This window comes from Pleurodeles waltl, chromosome 7, assembly GCF_031143425.1.
Source record: "Pleurodeles waltl isolate 20211129_DDA chromosome 7, aPleWal1.hap1.20221129, whole genome shotgun sequence".
NCBI lineage: Eukaryota > Metazoa > Chordata > Amphibia > Caudata > Salamandridae > Pleurodeles > Pleurodeles waltl.
The window spans coordinates 1,054,770,142-1,054,789,304 of NC_090446.1; the positions used below are offsets into that span (position 1 = coordinate 1,054,770,142).

At 43.9% G+C, this 19,163-nt stretch overlaps 1 protein-coding gene across 1 annotated transcript in view; it reads left to right on the forward strand.

The window, feature by feature from the left end:
• ERN1 (endoplasmic reticulum to nucleus signaling 1) overlaps positions 1–19,163 on the forward strand; it is a 371,447-nt gene that overhangs the window by 184,180 nt on the left and 168,104 nt on the right. The window contains exons 7-8 of the mRNA XM_069199936.1: positions 16,889–16,990; positions 18,583–18,844. Coding sequence (XP_069056037.1) covers positions 16,889–16,990; positions 18,583–18,844 — 364 coding nt within the window. The remainder of the gene's footprint in view (positions 1–16,888; positions 16,991–18,582; positions 18,845–19,163) is intronic.

A 19,163-nucleotide genomic window follows, 5' to 3' on the forward strand; every position in this document is an offset into this window, starting at 1 on the left:
TCCTTATCCGGAAGGAGTTTGTCTGTGCACCAACACAACAGTTCAGACCCATCCAGTTCAAATGCATCATGGTGCCTTCTGCTATCACTGTGGTAGAATCTCCCACAAAGCATAATAACATGTGAGTAGTTGAAAGTAGGGAATAGCAGTATCTCCTTCTGTTGTACTTCATCCCTCTGAAGCCCTTGCAGAAGGAAATGGCCATTTGGAAGAGTTAATGGGCCTACTTTCCAGCCTATGAACAATCACTATTGGTTGAAAAAATAATAATTTTCTATTTCGATTATCTTGAAAAGTAATACAGATAGCTGAAATCTTATTTTACAATCGTTCATTTCAGGCACCCTACATATGTTGATACTCATAACCTCCAACATGACTAACATAGGAATGTGTTGCGAAATGACTAATTCAGAGAAATAAGAGCCAACCGGCTAGACTGCTTTGTGTCTGGGCAATCCACAGGACAAATAAAACTCACTTGATACAAGGGAGCACTGTGTTCAATTGTATAGAGTGAATGTTACACTGAATGGCTATATTTTGAAACAATAATAGGGCTGTCATGGTTTTTTTGTCTGATGGATACTCTATCTACCTGTAGTTTCCTCATAATTTGAATATCCCCCGGTTCCAGACTGGATCCAGAAACTTTGCATTCACTCTCCTTTGCTGATAGGTGGCACTGGCACCTTCCTGGCACTGCAAGCAACAAGGGTTTGATGCCACTGGAGCCATATAGCGCCACCTCTGTTCCCTGACATCAGTTCCCTTTTAATGTGTCCTTCGGCATTGCTCCACAGCCACTGTTCCTGAGATTTTGCACAGATAAAAGGTACTATTTTTTCAGTGTTGGGAATGTCTCTACTTTTGCAGTGTTGGGAATGTCTCCCACCCAACAAAATCAGGTGTTAAGCCCTGCTGCTCCTGTCAATTTCAGACCCGCACAACTTCTGCTTTTGGTGTTTAGGACTTAAACACCGCTCCAAGTGGTGCAACAAGTGTGACCTAATTCACATGAAAGCAATTAGGAGCGGGAAACAATGTTTTGGGGTGTGTGCTGAGTGCCTGGCTTCATGCTGGTTATGCCTTGGGTCAGTGGTGGTCATGCTCGTCTCCTTCATCGAAAACCTCAAAGGAGAAGAGAAGGAAGCATAAGGAGAAGAGGCCTGAAGACTACTCTCCCAAATGCTGCTCCTACTTGAATGGTAGGTCACCTAGCCATTTCCCCTTCTCCAGTGGGGGCCTCCTCTGAGCCAGAGCTGGTTGACAACATGCTAGATGAATGACTTCTTACTCCAGCCCCAGGCATAGAACAGGCTTCTGTTCTCCTGGCCGGCGTAAGTGCCTGCACCCTTCCCGGCTTCTAAGGAATTTCCAGCACCGGGTGCTAATCAGACAGTTCCTACATGCCATTGTTTTAGATTGAGGCTGTTCCTTCTGGTATGCTTGCAACCCCTTGGAGCCCGCTTGAGTTAAGGCTCTGGACTGAGACACCACCAACAGGATTTCCCTCTGTGCCAGTCTTCCCCAGTTCTGTGCCACACAGTGCCACTGTGACACCAGAAGTGCCCCAGCACCCAGTACTCTGCCCATCCTTCCTGCTCCCTGGTACCTTTTCAGGCACAGCCAGTGCAGATTTCACCAGTATCAGTTCCTCCTTAAGGCCATTTCTGCAGTCAAAATCAATGCTCATGCAGTTCAGTCAGAAGAGGTACCACGTTGTGGAAGATGGCTGAGATTATGTATATATGTGTGTGTGTGAATATATATATATATATATATATATATATATATATATATATATATATATATATATATATATATATATGTTCGATGGCATGTGTAGCTGCAGATACACATGCTGTGCACAGTCCGCCGTCTGGTGTTGGGCTCGGAGTGTTACAAGTTGTTTTTCTTCGAAGAAGTGTTTTCGAGTCACGAGACCGAGGGACTCCTCCTACTTCGGTTCCATTGCGCATGGGCGTCGACTCCATCTTAGATTGTTTTTTTCCGCCATCGGGGTCGGACGTGTTCCTTTTCGCTCCGTGTTTCGGGTCGGAAAGTTAGTTAGAATCTCGGAAAAAAACGTCGGTATTGTTTGCGTTCGGTATCGGGTTAGTTAGAACAAATCGACACCAAATTTTGAAGAGCTTCCTATACAGAGGAACAAGGATTAACCTCCCAATTACATCGATTTGCAGAGGAGCTTCAATCTGCAGAGCCTGACTACACACAAAGAAGGCTTCATATTCATGAGGACACAGGGAAGATAACTACTCTTCCCCCAATCAAAATAAAAAGGAAACTTGCCTTTCAACAAAAGGACAAGCAACCACAGGCAAAGGTGGCAAAGAAAACAACCCCACCACCGTCTCCACCACCATCAATACATGCATCACCGGCAACAACTCCACCACTGATGCACTCACCAGCTCATACCACGATGAGTCAGGATGATCCCGATGCATGGGACCTCTACGATGCTCCAATGTCTGACAATAGCCCAGACTCTTATCCTACAAAACCGTCACCACCTGAGGACAGTACATCCTATACACAGGTGGTCGCAAGGGCAGCCGAGTTCCACAATGTGTCCTTACATTCAGAACCAATTGAGGATGACTTTCTCTTTAACACCCTATCCTCCACCCATAGCCAATATCAAAGCCTTCCCATGCTCCCAGGAATGCTAAGACATTCAAAACAAATATTTCAGGATCCAGTTAAAGGCAGAGCCGTAACTCCAAGGGTGGAGAAAAAATATAAGCCACCGCCCACTGATCCAATATATATTACAACACAACTAACGCCAGACTCAGTAGTTGTGGGGGCAGCTCGTAAGAGAGCCAACTCTCATACCTCAGGCGACGCACCACCTCCAGACAAGGAGAGCCGCAAATTTGATGCGGCGGGAAAAAGGGTTGCAGCACAAGCAGCAAATCAGTGTTGTATCGCCAATTCACAAGCACTTTTGGCAAGATACGACAGGGCTCATTGGGATGAAATGCAGCATTTAATCGAACACTTACCCAAAGAGTTCCAAAAAAGAGCGCAACAGGTGGTGGAAGAGGGACAAAGTATCTCAAATAATCAGATACGGTCTTCCATGGATGCAGCAGATACAGCTGCAAGAACAATAAACACTGCAGTCACAATACAGAGGCACGCATGGCTGCGCACTTCTGCGTTCAAACCGGAGATCCAGCAGGCTGTGCTCAATATGCCGTTTAATGAACAGCAATTGTTTGGGCCGGAGGTAGACACTGCCATAGAAAAACTCAAGAAGGACACCGATACAGCCAAAGCCATGGGCGCACTCTACTCCCCGCAGAGCAGAGGCACATTTCGGAAAACACCTTTTAGGGGAGGGTTTCGAGGTCAACCCACAGAAACCACAACCTCACAAACAAGACCTACCTACCAGGGCCAATATCAGAGGGGAGGTTTTCGGGGACAATTTAGAGGGGGCCAATTCCCAAAAAATCGAGAAATTCCAAGGCCCCAAAACCCCTCAAAATAAGCAGTGACTCACAAGTCACGCACCCCCATCACATAACACCTGTGGGGGGAAGACTAAGCCAATTTTACAAACTTTGGGAGGAAATAACAACAGACACTTGGGTCTTAGCAATTATCCAGCATGGTTATTGCATAGAATTTCGTTAATTCCCTCCAAATGTCCCACCGAAAACACACAAGATGTCAAAACAACATATAGATCTTCTAGGACTAGAAGTTCAAGCGTTGCTACAAAAGGACGCAATAGAATTAGTACCAATTCAACAGGAAAACACAGGAGTTTACTCACTGTACTTTCTAATACCCAAAAAGGACAAAACTCTGAGACCAATACTAGATCTCAGAACACTAAATACCTACATAAAATCAGACCACTTTCACATGGTCACGTTACAAGACGTAATACCACTGCTCAAACAGCAAGACTACATGACAACTTTAGATCTAAAAGATGCGTATTTCCATATACCAATACATCCTTCACACAGGAAATACCTAAGGTTCGTATTCCAAGGAATACATTACCAGTTCAAAGTGTTGCCGTTCGGCAAAACAACTGCGCCAAGAGTCTTTACAAAATGCCTGGCCGTAGTAGCTGCACATATCAGAAGGCAGCAAATACATGTGTTCCCGTACTTAGACGACTGGCTAATCAAAACCGATACGCTGGAACAGTGTTCACAGCACACAAAATATGTCATACAAACCCTTCACAAGCTAGGTTTCTCCATCAACTACGCGAAGTCACACCTTCTGCCGTGTCAAATGCAGCAATACTTAGGAGCGACAATCAACACAGCAAAAGGGATTGCCACTCCAAGTCCACAACGGGTTCAAACATTTCACAAAGTAATACAGGCCATGTATCCAACACAAAAGATACAAGTCAGAATGGTAATGAAACTACTAGGCATGATGTCTTCATGCATAGCCATTGTCCCAAACGCAAGATTGCACATGCGGCCCTTACAACAGTGCCTAGCATCACAATGGTCACAAGCACAGGGTCAACTTCTGAATCTGGTGTTGATAGACTGCCAAACATACCTCTCGCTTCTATGGTGGAACAGTACAAATTTAAACCGAGGGCAGCCTTTCCAAGACCCAGTGCCACAATACGTCATAACAACAGATGCTTCCATGACCGGGTGGGGAGCACACCTCAATCAACACAGCATCCAAGGACAATGGGACATACATCAGAGACAGTTTCACATAAATCACTTGGAAATGTTAGCAGTATTTCTAGCGCTGAAAGCATTTCAACCCATAATATCCCAAAAATACATTCTTGTCAAAACAGACAACTTGACAACAATGTATTATGTAAACAAACAAGGAGGGACACACTCGACACAGTTGTGCCTCCTAACACAGAAAATATGGCATTGGGCTATTCACAACCACATTCGCCTAATAGCACAATTTATTCCAGGGATTCAGAACCAGTTGGCAGACAATCTCTCTCGAGATCACCAACAAACCCACGAATGGGAAATTCACCCCCAAATACTAAACAATTACTTTCAAATTTGGGGAACACCTCAAATAGATCTATTTGCAACAAAGGAAAACTCAAAATGCCAAAACTTCGCATCCAGATACCCACAAGAGCAATCCCAAGGCAATGCTCTATGGATGAACTGGTCAGGGATCTTTGCATACGCTTTTCCCCCTCCCCCTCTCCTTCCATATGTAGTAAACAGGTTGAGTCAAAACAAACTCAAACTCATACTAATAGCACCAACATGGGCAAGACAACCTTGGTACACAACACTACTAGACCTGTCAGTAGTACCTCATGTCAAACTACCCAACAAACCAGATCTGTTAACACAACACAAACAACAGATCAGACATCCAAATCCAGCATCTTTGAATCTAGCAATTTGGCTCCTGAAATCCTAGAATTCGGACACTTACACCTCACACAAGAATGTATGGAGGTCATAAAACAAGCTAGAAAACCTACCACTAGACACTGCTACGCAAACAAGTGGAAAAGATTTGTGTATTACTGCCACAATAATCAAATTCAGCCATTAACCGCATCTCCAAAAGATATAGTTGGATATTTACTACATTTGCAAAAATCAAATCTAGCTTTCTCTTCTATAAAAATACATCTCACCGCAATATCAGCTTACCTACAAATTACTCATTCAACTTCACTATTTTGAATACCAGTCATTAAAGCGTTTATGGAAGGCTTAAAAAGAATCATACCACAAAGGACACCACCTGTTCCTTCATGGAACCTCAACATTGTCTTAACAAGACTCATGGGTCCACCTTTCGAGCCCATGCATTCTTGTGAAATGCAATACTTAACGTGGAAAGTTGCATTTTTGATTGCCATCACATTTCTAAGAAGAGTGAGCGAGATTCAAGCATTTACCATACAAGAACCATTTATTCAGATACATAAAAATAAAGTAGTTCTAAGAACAAATCCAAAATTTTTACCAAAGGTTATCTCACTGTTCCACTTAAATCAAACAGTAGAATTACCAGTGTTCTTCCCACAACCAGATTATGTAGCTGAAAGAGCACTACATACATTATACATCAAAAGAGCACTAATGTACTACATTGACAGAACGAAACTAATTAGAAAAACAAAACAACTATTTATTGCCTTTCAAAAACCTCATACAGGAAATCCAATTTCAAAACAAGGCATTGCTAGATGGATAGTTAAGTGTATTCAAACCTGCTATCTTAAAGCAAAAAGAGAGCTGCCTATTACACCAAAGGCACACTCAACCAGAAAGAAAGGAGCTACCATGGCCTTTCTAGGGAATATTCCAATGAACGAAATATGTAAGGCAGCAACCTGGTCTACGCCTCATACATTTACCAAGCACTATTGTGTAGATGTGTTAACTGAACAACAAGCCACAGTAGGTCAGGCTGTATTAAGAACATTATTTCAAACTACTTCAACTCCTACAGGCTGAACCACCGCTTTTGGGGAGATAACTGCTTACTAGTCAGTGCACAGCATGTGTATCTGCAGCTACACATGCCATCGAACGGAAAATGTCACTTACCCAGTGTACATCTGTTCGTGGCATGAGTCGCTGCAGATTCACATGCGCCCACCCGCCTCCCCGGGAGCCTGTAGCCGTTTAGAAGTAGATCTTGAACATTTGTACATTTGTAAATATATTACTTTAACCTTTATTATGTACATACGTATTCATTCCATTGCATGGGCGCACTGTTACTAATATACACAACTCCTACCTCACCCTCTGCGGGGAAAACAATCTAAGATGGAGTCGACGCCCATGCGCAATGGAACCGAAGTAGGAGGAGTCCCTCGGTCTCGTGACTCGAAAACACTTCTTCGAAGAAAAACAACTTGTAACACTCCGAGCCCAACACCAGACGGCGGACTGTGCACAGCATGTGAATCTGCAGCGACTCATGCCACGAACAGATGTACACTGGGTAAGTGACATTTTCCATATATCACTCAGTCTGGCCAACAATTAAGGACGTGTTCGGATCAGATTCTGATACAATCTGAATTCTACAAGTAATTCCACATAGTGATAGTGACAGTAGTGGCACAGCCAAATTGCTCCCTGCTGCTGACTCAGCCATCCCAGACTACTTGGCAAAAATGCCAGTGGTCAGGACACGTCATCATAAGTGTTATTAGGGGCCGCCATCTGTGGAGGTGGCCTTATTCAGTGTTGGTCAGAGAAAGACAGCTTGAAGTGCTCAAATTGCTACTTTCAACAGTGGAGGCTTCCGTCAAACATTTTAAAGAAAATATTTCAGTCGACGCCAGTGGCAGCCAAACCACTCCTCCCATTAATGACGGTTTTATGGATCCCATAAAGAAGCAGCATATTACAAGCTGTTGTCCGTCCCGGCAGACCTGGAATAGGCCAGTGCCAGTAAACCCAGACTTCCTTCCCACTTATCATTCACTGAAGAGTCTAGTAGGAAAGGCATCTTAATACACTATGTCGAACCCAGAGGCGTTTCCCACAGCACTGCCTTACAGTGAATGTGAAAAGTTGAAATCCATGACCAAAAATATTTTTTCAGCCAGGAGCCTGGTACTAAGATCCATGAATACCACACGCCTCCTAGTTAGATATACCCATGCACTGTGGGAAATGGTGGCCATGGTGGTACCATATCTGACTGAAACCCCCCCCCCCCTCCCAACAACCTGGTTTGCAGAGGTGGCGAGGGACTTCAAGCGCGCTCCTTTCTTAATCTCTCCAGATCGTCCATTGCACAAAGGCATGTTTGGCTGCACTCAGTGTGTTTTTTTTTTTGTTTTTTTTCTGTCTATGTACAAGCTGGCCTGATGAATTTGCCATTTGATGGTTTGCTTCTTTTTGGAGACAAGACTGTTCCAGTTCTGGAATGTTTAAATACCGGAATGACGACTGTATGTCGACCTGGCATCTCTAACCTGTGATTTTCACAGGCAGACTAGGAAGGTTTCGGAGCAACTTAAGACTTCCTTTGCTTCAGCCCAAGGCATCGCAGCCTATCTGGCTGCCTAACCACCTAGCTACCTTGGTGCCGTTATTGCAGAAACAACAATGTGAAGGATGGAATACTTGAATTAATCTCAAACACTAGCAGTTGCATGGGCTGCATCCTAATCCATCGGTTTATTTCTTTGCACACCATGCCAGCTCAGTTTGGACCCAGCCATATGCACATCAGTCTTGACCATGCTCAGCATAGGAATAGTCCAGCTCGAACTGCCAGGTCAGGTCCTCCCTGAATCAGAACACAAACAACCTAGGACATTTCTTCCTAGATAGGGCTCTTCAGACAGGCACAGATTTGTTCCAGTGGCACAATGAGTCCGGGACCCACGTCTGGGCTTTCCTGGCATACGTAGGGCAGCAAAGGGAAAAACCACAAGGTGCCTGATGGAATGTCTGAATTAATCTCAGCTACTGGCAATCTATCTGAGCTGCATCCCAATCGATTGTTTTTGTGCCCACCATGCGACCTCAGTTTGAACCTAGCCACATGCAGATCAGTCTTGACCCTGCTCCTCATGGTAACAGTCCAGCCCGAAATGCCAGGCTACGTCCTCCCTGAATGGGAACACAAACAACGTAGAACAGGCTTCGCCCTACTTGGGGCTCTTCAGCCAGGTATAGGTTGTTCCCAGTGGCACAGTGAGTCCGGCATCAACGCCTGGCGATACCTTGTGCACTTCAAAAATAACAAGGTGGACTGGGTTATTGGTTGGGTTGCGGCCCGAGCGATTGCTAGTGGCTGAGATTAATTCAAGCATTCCATCCACCGCCTTGTTGATTTTGATTTTGCTGTCCTAAGTGCATCAAGTATGTTTAGACCTGGGTCCCGCTAGGGTGAAACCGGTCCTAGACTGCTTGTGTTCCAGTTCAGGAAAGACCTGGCCTGGCGATTTGGGCTAAACTGTTCCTATGAGGGGCAGGGTCAAAAATGATTTGCATATGGCAGGGTCTAAACTGAGGTGGCATGGTGGGCAAAAAAGTGATGGATTCGGATGTGGTCCCGCTCAATTTCCAGCGGCTTAGATTAATTCAAGCATTCCATCCATCACCTTGTTGTTTTTGCTTTTGGTGCTGTTATTGGGGCAATGCAAGCTGTTAATGTTCTGAGTAAGGGGCCTTCACCAAAATATTGATTGGTTGAAAGATGTTGCTACCTGCAACATGTAGAGTTATACCTCTGTGTATCAGGTACCGCAACACCCAAAGAAAAATAGGGCTTCCTATGGTTCTACTGGTGCAGTATGGCAGCAGATTCTTTGGGGATCGATGCATTCTATACTTCTAGTATGTTCTGTTTAATTCTAGGGGTTATAATGCTTTGCCTTGTGTTTGACTGCTAATTAAAAAGTAGTAATATCGTTGGAATGGGATTTTCCCTTTTCCCTTTCTGCACTATGACGGACATATATGTAAACTGATGCTAGAAATGGGTAAATATGCTGTAGAGTAACCATAATGATAATACTGTAACGTTGAATTGTGATAACACAGCTACTGTGTGCTTTGAGTTGACTTATAAAGATATAAAACTATTCGCATTTCCCTACCATTGTTAGCCACCCAGGATAATAAATCTCCCACTGCTGCTCACTATCACTTTTTAGCACCTGTACGAGACCCCTTATGTGCCCTCCTATATTTCCACTCCCATAGACATGAGAGCAGTTTAGACAAATAATATCTACCCCTCAGTCTTTTAACAAATGTTATATATTTTTCCCTGTTATGGGGCATGAAAGCGCTGCCACTTGAGATGCACCCTCAGTCTGCATGTCTTGGATAATTGCTATTATTGCTGTGCTCGTGATAACGCGGAAAGCATAATGCATGTTCCCATCGTCCAGAGGCGCACTAGGAAACTCCTTACCACCAAGTGCAGTTGATCGTGGCATCTCAACATTACGAGCTTGACCCATCGCCATAACTTTCAGGAATCTAATTCAAAAACTGTAACCTGAAATAACTTGAAAGGATTAGTGCCCAGACCTTGTAATAGCAATACCAAATTAGTTTGCTCATAAAGAGTCTCTTCAAAAGCACACACCAGTTGACCGCCACCTTTCTTACATTGTAGTGATTCACAGGACTGCAGAGTAAACAAGCATTTGCAATGCAATGGGTCTCGCATTTGCCCAAGTTAGAGCTATTAGCGTTGTAAACTCGTAACCGGACTTTTTTGCCACATAAATTGCAATTGAAAAGTAATACAGTTTCACATAAGCGAGCAGATTGAAAGTGCCACGGCATCAGCGTGCGGCAGCACACAAAAGGAACAAGAAGTTCGCTCGCAGTCCACCTTATCAGCAAAAGTGCAATTGGCCATGTAACAGGGGCAGTGTCCAAGGCGGTAACTACACCGCCCCAACGAGGGACAAACGTAAAGCATTTACCAAAGAAAATAAAGGATTTTTAAAGGGCAAGCCCATGAAGGAGTGATAGTGAGGGGCCTGCGGTGGGCTTGGTCAAAATCCCCAGATACATATCGACATGTCGGAAAAGCAGCGCTTGCGCGCTGCTGGGCTCAACCTAAAAAAGCAATCCCTATGGGTTCTTTTAGCTGGGTAGTACAATTCTAATAACTAGCGCTTGCAAAGCCAATGGGTCTCGCTTTTAAGACCTACTGACGTTGGAAGTGCCTTTTGGCAACGCTGTCCAGCATGACAAAAGTTTTAAACAAAAAAATACATTTTTTGAAAAACGCGTTGATACAGCATACCAGGTAATTTGATAGGTGGGTGTTTTTATTACGCTTCTGTGCCTACGAAATAATGCGCTCACCATTTTTTAAAAATGTACTGTTCGTAGATGGATCAGTAAATAATAAAATATATATAAATATGAAGCAGTGCAAAAGCATGTTTTAAGGCAGAGGGAATGACAACATGGAGGGCCACAGGAGAAGCACACGAGGGCGAAAGCAACATGGAAGATGGGGGTAGTTTGGTGGGGGGGGAGAGCATACGAAAGAGCTTCTGTCAAACAAGTGAGATAGCAGTGCAGGGGGTAGGTATTTTTGGAGGATGGCATACGCACAAGAGGGTGAGAGCTAGAAAAAGCAAAGACTCTCAAACAGGGCTAGGCCTAAAAGAGAAAGTCGTTCCCTTAAAGTGAACAGCGAATGGATAGAAGCCATTTAATTGGAGAGATGGTAAGGAACTGAGCTCCAGAGTTGTATAAACACAAATGGACAAACTTGGACAAGAAAAGTCGTTGAATAAGAAGCAAGGAAATGAGTGACAAAACCAACAAAAGGTAAGAAAATGAATGGGCTGTCAGCTGCTCTAAACTCTTGATAAGCCCATAAGCAGTGCTGTCAAGTAGGCTTCACCTATAAAGAAAGTGAAACAAGCTGAAATTATGGATGACTTTGGTTCCAAAAGTGCACCACAGCATCTGGTCTTACACCAAGCAGAGAAAGCTGGGTGGACACAAGGCCGTAACTAAGAGGCAGAATAGAAGAGAGTATCCAAATCCATGCTTAACCATAGACAGTACTGGATGGTCCTGTGAAATGTGGTTTTCACCTACTGTGCAGGGACACAGAGAATTGAGGGGGGCAAAAGCGAGGAGGGTCTTTGCTTGCTTAAGTTTCTTTCTATTATAGCCTCTGAAGGGGGCATAATGTTGCATCTTGTGGCTGGAGAAGCAGCAGATCCTTAAAGGGTCTGTGTCATTCACACTTAGCAGAAGAGCTGGGCATCTACAGGGGTGCACTGCAGGCTTTGCCCAGATGATAAACAAAATTCCACTTTCGATCTCCCTTCTTGAAGCCACAATCTGTTCTTTATAGTTAAATAGGAGGTCAGGGCCTATACTTCCACATTCTGAAACAACTGTAAAGGGCACTGAAGCAGTGAGAGACTTGTGCTTAGTTGGCGTGTCAGCGTGATTCAAGCGAAGAGTAGAGAGGCGTGTTTTCATTTAAGTTTGATGAACTAGCTTAAAATCCTTCTGTGGAGAGTTAAAATGGTAAAACACCAAATAAGACCGTTCTTTAAAATACCTACCTGTCAAAATGACACCTGGGGTTGCTAGAAGAAGATGGTAATAATGGAGGTTTTCTTAAGCACACTTTTCAAGAGGATCCAAACTGTTTCTTGATCAAAAGAAGTGGAGGTTGAACTATATTTGCTCCATAATATCAGAGTAGAAGACTTCAGTGCAGGTCATGTTCTATGTTTCATGCATATCAGCCTTGGTCACAAGATCATCCTGTGGGCTCAGTGAGTCTTGAGGGGGCAAATAGCCATATTGAGCCTGCCCCAGATATTGATTTTGCATGAGCAAGGGCCGAGTAGCTGCAGCAAAAGTCTTTAACAGAGATTCTTCTGGCATGGTCTGTATCATCGGTTCATGGTTCTGGCCCAGATTAATATTCTTGCAATTCTGGCATCTCAGGCCTTTACTAGAAACAGTCTAGACAGTCCTTGCTGACGGTCTTAAACTCTGTGTTCAAGTGTTTGTGTGTGCTGTGGTGGTCATTGACTCTGGATCCACTGGACATATTAGAGGAAACTCTGATAGACTTTTACACCACAAAGAAGGATTTTGTGCATCATGCTTGATAGCTGTTAGTTTCAGCCTTGAAAGTAGACAGCAATCCAGATGCCACTCCATACGGCTCATAGGAATCTGTTTCTGAGGCAGGTCTTTTGGTTTTAATATTCATACATGGTTTGAACCTTTTGTTCCGAGGGGATCTATTTAGCAAGGGCTTCTTTGTTTCAAAGGAAGATCCTGACTGCAGCTTCTTATTAGCTGGAACTTTTAGCTATACATACCCATAAGGGCAAAACATGTTTCCACTATTCCTAACTAGGTGTCTTCAATGAAATGCTAGGTTTTAATATTGCATTGCCAAAAACTAGCGATCATAGACTTTGTATGTTTCAGGTAGTAATGCATAGGGATATGAGATTAACCTCAGAATGTTTCTACAGAGAAAGGTTAAAATTAAAGATGTGACTCCAGGGAAGATGCAACCCACATGCATATGTGGCTTTTAACAACAGTCTACAGAACAACAGATTCACAATTATTAAGCATGTGCCCTACATGGACAAGAAATTAATACCAGTATCAATATGTTACATGGATAATGCAGGTAATTTTGTTCATTTTGGCGCCCCTCTACTAACCCCTGTTATTGTTTATTATACTCTCTGGGGGGTCCATTTAAACTGGAATCTTTCTTTGATGATTTGTCTGTGGCTTGGGCGTTCTATCCTATGAAATTAAGTCCTTGTTACTGTACACTTATTGTAAGCAGGTCACAATGCTGAATATTGTTATGTTTCTAGGTTACAGAGTATCTTATTGCTGATGTGTGGATTAAAAGTGCAAAGGATTGGTAAACCTTGGGACTATCATTGCCTGTGCTGTGTTTTTAAAAAATAAAATTATACGTACATTTAGAATAGGTAGCGCACATCCAGATGTTGTCTGCATTTATCTCAGGAGAAATGTATTTCTGTGAATATTTGAGTCTGTGTAGTGCTTTGGGATTTGGTGACTACAACAATGGAATTGGATTTTACCTTTTGTGTCATTGGTCCTAAATCTTGAATTGGAGATGCCCATTTTTAAATGTATTTCTGTAGGCTTGGTAGTGCGCCCACTTCCTCCTCCACTGGGCTTCCTGTTCTATATTATGCTAAGGTGCCTCTTTATATCAGCTTGAATTGTGATGACTGCATGCTTTATATAATCCCTTTCCCCATTCTGAGTACCTCTAGGGTAATTTTCTCTGCTTCATTTAGGTTTTGATGCCTCGCTTGTGTATAATAAGGGGTGCTTTCTTTTCTTTATAGCTGTGCTTTCCCAATCTTGAATTTAGCTTTGATCTATTGTTCCTTGTCGTGGCCACTTCCTTCTAATTACCTCTTTGCTTATGCTTAGTTCTGAAATGACTTATGTCTGATTTTTGCCAAGACCTTTTAATTTGCTAAAGTTTTATGTATAATATAGGAACTGCCAGCCAGCCATGTTTACTCATTTTTCTGTTATTCGCATTCACGTTTTTCATCCATCCACCGAAGCATACATCATGGGTTGGGTGTGGTGAGTCTTCAGCCATTGGCTAACTTCAATGGGAGTGGCTGCATTGTGCCAGTTTACTAGGAGCACATCTACTCAAAAAGTGTTAGTACTTCGATATGATGTGTGTGCTTGTTTTTTTTTCTTGTTTTTTTTTTTTGAGATCCCAAAAATATTTTAGCTTTTAGCCACTGTATTTTTTTCTAGCTTGATGAGTGCCCAACAGCTTCCCCAGCAATACTGTTTTGCAAAAACCATGACAAAATAAAAGAAGCCAAGCATTGACAAAGACGGGAGGCTGGCAGCCATGGCCAGACCTACTAGCCAAAGCTTGATTTATGCTGGAAAGTAAATTTTGGATGCCTCTGGTTTCACCTTTTCCTATACTTATAGGTTGCTTTTTAGGTTGCAGCCTAGCAGACAGCACAGCTGTCTGGTTTTCCAAAGACATCTTGGGGACCTTCATAACGTTGACTTAGGAATTAATTCCACTTGTTGATTACCATTGGCTTTGAAACTCACACTTTCTGGCTTTCCATTTGCTGACTTTATATGCCTTAGGCTCTCCAGTTTCAGGTTTGTCCCTCCCATTGCCTAAACCGTGCCTTCTGTGTCCATCCACAAACTCACTTTCTGTTAACTGGCCTTTAAATCGTATCTCATCACATTTGGTGTGTATTTAAAGACCGAGGTCAAATGTCAGGCACTGTCTTCCAAGGGCGCTTGTTTACTTTTCTTTCTCTAGCTTCAAAATCAGAGGAGTTATGTGACAATCTTAGTGGATACTGGGGGTGGAAAGAGTTGTTTTTTCTAGCACACACAATGTTTAAATGAACTCTGTAAGTATTTCAAAATATATCAGAATTATGAACGCAAAAATGAAGCACATTTGTTATTTCTGTTGAAAACAAATATTTTAATATGATCAAAATGAATCATTAAATTAGTTGATGCAATTTCCACCCATTTTTGTCAGTGCACTGTAAAGTTTTATTAGTAAAACTGTATGTCTGTGCAAATGTAATGGTCATTTAAAATGAATGTGCTGTCTGTAATGGCAGTGTGCTACTGCACCATGAATACTTCACTCTACGCCGCTCTCTACTCTGCACCACTGCACTCTACTGTGTACCACTCCAGTTTACACCACGTCACTGCTCTCTGCACCACTCCACTCTAATGCACTCTGCCACTTCACACTACATCTCTCTACTCTATGCCAATGCACTCTGCACCATTCCAGTCTAGGCCACATCAGTCTGCTTTGCACAACTTCACTCTACACGCTGTACTCTACACCACTCTGCAACACTGCACTCTACACTAGTACACTTGATGCCAATGCACTTTACTCTGCATCACTCAGCTCAGTGCCCCTACAATCTATGCAGATCTACTGTACGGCACTCTAATCTACACTCACTATATGCCACTTCACTCTACACCAATTTACTTTTGACCATTACACTCTGTGCCACTTTACACAACTTCTTTCTACCCTGCACCACTCCACTGTCTGCCACTTCACTCTACCCTGAAACAATCTACTCTGTCACGTTTCTCCATTGTGCACTCTACTCTTAATCATTATACTCTTGATTCACTCTACACAACTGCACTCTGTCACTGCACTATACGCCACTACACTATACTCTGCATCACTGTGCTCTATGCCTCTCTACTCCACTGCACTCTGACACTCTGCTCTGCAACACTTCACTTGCTGCCATGGAACTCTACACCACTGTCCTCTGCACTATTCCACTCTGTGATACTGCACTATATGGCTCTTATTCTACTCTGTACCAGTCTGTGCCACTGCACTCTGTCACTCAACTCTACTTTTTGCCACTGCCTTCTGCATCACTCAACTTTACACAACTCCACCCTCCACCGCACTTTATGCCACTCTATGCCTTTACGATGCTGCATTGTACGCCTCTGGATTCAATGCCACTGCTCTCTGCAACACTTTATGCCAATGTACTCTACACCAGTCCACTCTACGCCACTGCAGTGTATGCCGCTCAATGCAAATTCACACTGTTCCACTCCAATACACAACATTGTCTGCCACTCACTCTACAACACTCTATCCACTCTTTGCCATTCCACTCTGACACTGCACGCCACTGATCTTTATGCCTCTAACTTTTAGCCATGCTGAATAGCAGTCACGCTGATGAACAACATGGCTAAAACGCATTGGCAAAGCTGATATAGGCGTGGCCAATTGGTTTTGCCAATGCTTGTTTTCCTGACCCTACTCTGATTGATTGATTTTTAACTGGGGCAACTTCAGTCTCATTTCAGTTCTTTTCTGTCTATGCAGTATTCATTTTATGATATTTGGGCAATATTATTTCTGCTACATCTTTTTTTATTTGTATTTTTTGTGCTGCTCCTTGGTACTTTTCTAGATATCTTTGGGTACCATGATAGGCGTGCAGCCCTGTTTTGTTCCTCAGTCACGGGGTTGAAGTGTACTGGCACTCTTGAGGGTCCCTTGAGTCTGAGTCTAGAGTAACTTAGTTCGTGAGAGCTTCAGTGTAGCCTCCTTACTGCTAACATTGTAGTCATCAGTGCACTGGCACTGGCTTCTTCCCATGCTGTCAGCTATACCGGCATCCTTTTGTGTTTGCTTTCCCCAGTGCAGTGGAAGTGGCCATGGTTCTTCACCTTGCTAGGGTGACATTTCCTGCTGGACCAGAGCTCGTGCATTAGTGCATACCTAATCACTTATGAGGCAATGTGGTGACCCTTGTAGAAAAAAACTAACACTGGTGAATGCTGTTTTTCAGAGTACACCATCACAATGTATGACACCAAGAATAAAGAGCTGCGCTGGAACGCCACATACTTTGATTATGCTGCGACGCTGCCCGACGAGAACACAGAATACAGTGAGTAAGAAATGAGAATGTGTGAAAGGCTCTTACTCGGAGTGAACAGTGTTACAGATGAAGGATTCCAGTAACATACCTGCCTCGCAGTGACTGGGAGCAGGTCCAGACACTGGAAGGCGTGGGGAGGAGGGGTGTCTGGGCAGTGCTGCTTGTGTTCACCCTTCTGCTCGGAGAGTCTTTCTGGTGATGTGCAGTCTGAGACATTGACCGTTTCCTTATATAGGGACCTTGTACCGCATTCTCTAAGTTGTGACTTCAGGCGTGCTCATTTTGTGGACAGTGGTTATGCCGATTGCTTTAGGCCAGAGGTCTCCAAACTTTTCAATGTCGCGCCCCCCCAGTTGAAAAATAAAAATCATTGTGCCCCCCTCAGAATTTTTCACAATTATTTTATAAAAATGGCAATGTTTAAATATGTGTAAACCTATTTAAACAGTGCAGTTAAGTACTGTTACCTTTTTAAAACTGCAATAACATGCTTCTGCTTAAAACAAAGGCCTGTTATCTGTATAATATTTATTTTTGTCCAGAGGCTGGGGGCCCCCCTGGGATCACTTGAGGCCCCCCTAGGGGGGGCCGCCCCCCAGTTTGAAGACCTCTGCTTAGGCGTTAGTCGATTTTTTGTTTGAGGAACCATTGCCACAATAAAATTAAATCATCCCTCTAAGTATTTGGCTTTACAGCCGTGTCTAATGCCAGATAAATTGGCAGTACATGTTCGTGCCATCACCTCTCCCCTCACACACAGGGCCTGCAGTCATGTGGCCAGCCTGAGCTGCCGCCCTTTGCGGGCCGGAAGGGAAGCGCGCCAGGTTACATCGGCGAAGGACGTAAAGTTGTCTTGCACTCCGAGACTCCGCAGCCCTTTAGATCTCGGCGTTGAAGGGCTATAGTTATCTGAGCCGAGAAGCGCCGTGTGGGACGTGTCCTGGTAATGCGAGGTTTTCAATCTGAAAAGAATGATCTCTGCCTTAATCCTTTTATAATGAGAGGGTGGCAGCGATCGCAGAGCTGGTTAAGTATCCCCGGAGCATGCAGCGCTGGCGGAAGGGGCGCGCGGCCTCTGACGTCCCGGTGTCATTACGGGACACACCCACGACCCTTGACATCGGGGGCCAGCCTGTGAATCTAGCCAGTCTCTTCAGCTTCACTCAGTGTTAGTTTGAGTTGGGGATACAATGTAAAATGGGGGTATCTGCTTATCAGCAGCCAGTTCACACTCTCCCAAACGTAGCAAGCACATGAAAGGAGCCACTGCGCCTCGCCTCCTTCTGAAGCCCCAATATGCTGCCCTGGTCTTGGATACATTGCTCCTTACTGGGATTGTCGTCCTTTAGTTGCTCGTGGACGTATGCTTTAATCGCAAACCATATCCAACATGTTTGTCTAAAGTGTTATCATGCCAGCACCAACCTTTTCTTGGTCTTCTCCAGCTGAACATGCATGATACTTTGATACAGTCGTGTTAGATTCTGAAATGGAACCGCTTTGCAATGCAGTGATTCTTAGTACACTTGGCTCTACGATTTCCTACATTCACACAGAAATGCAGCATATTGAGTGTAATGTGTATTGTGTTTGTGTCCTAGAAATGTCGCACTTTGTGTCTAATGGTGATGGCCTGGTAGTGACAGTAGACAGCGAGTCCGGGGACGTCCTGTGGATTCAGAACTACGCCTCCCCGGTGGTTGCTTTGTACATCTGGCAACGAGAAGGCTTGAGGAAGGTGCTGCACACCAACGTTGCAGTTGAGACTCTTCGCTACCTAACCTTTATGTCGGGAGAAGTTGGCCGCATAACCAAGTGGAAATATCCCTTCCCAAAAGAGACCAAGGCTAAGAGCAAGTTAACGTGAGTACTGGCATTGTACGATTCTGCTGGCCTTTGGCTCACTACTCACTGGCTGCCGCAGCACGGGTCCTTCTGAAAGACACAGTTCACCTTTCAAATGCGTAAGCGTTGCATGAAAATGTCAGCAGTGTCTTTGGAGCACTCTGCGGTGCACTGTACTAAATGTGTGTAGGCTCAGTGTTTAATTGGGGCTGACATTCTCCAAATGTAGGTAGTTCTTAAAGAATGCTTGAGCATCTGTGAAAATATTTGTTTGCAGTGACAGTTCCTGTTAGACCGATGGCATGAGGGACAGTTGGGAGTTGCCTGATGACTCCAA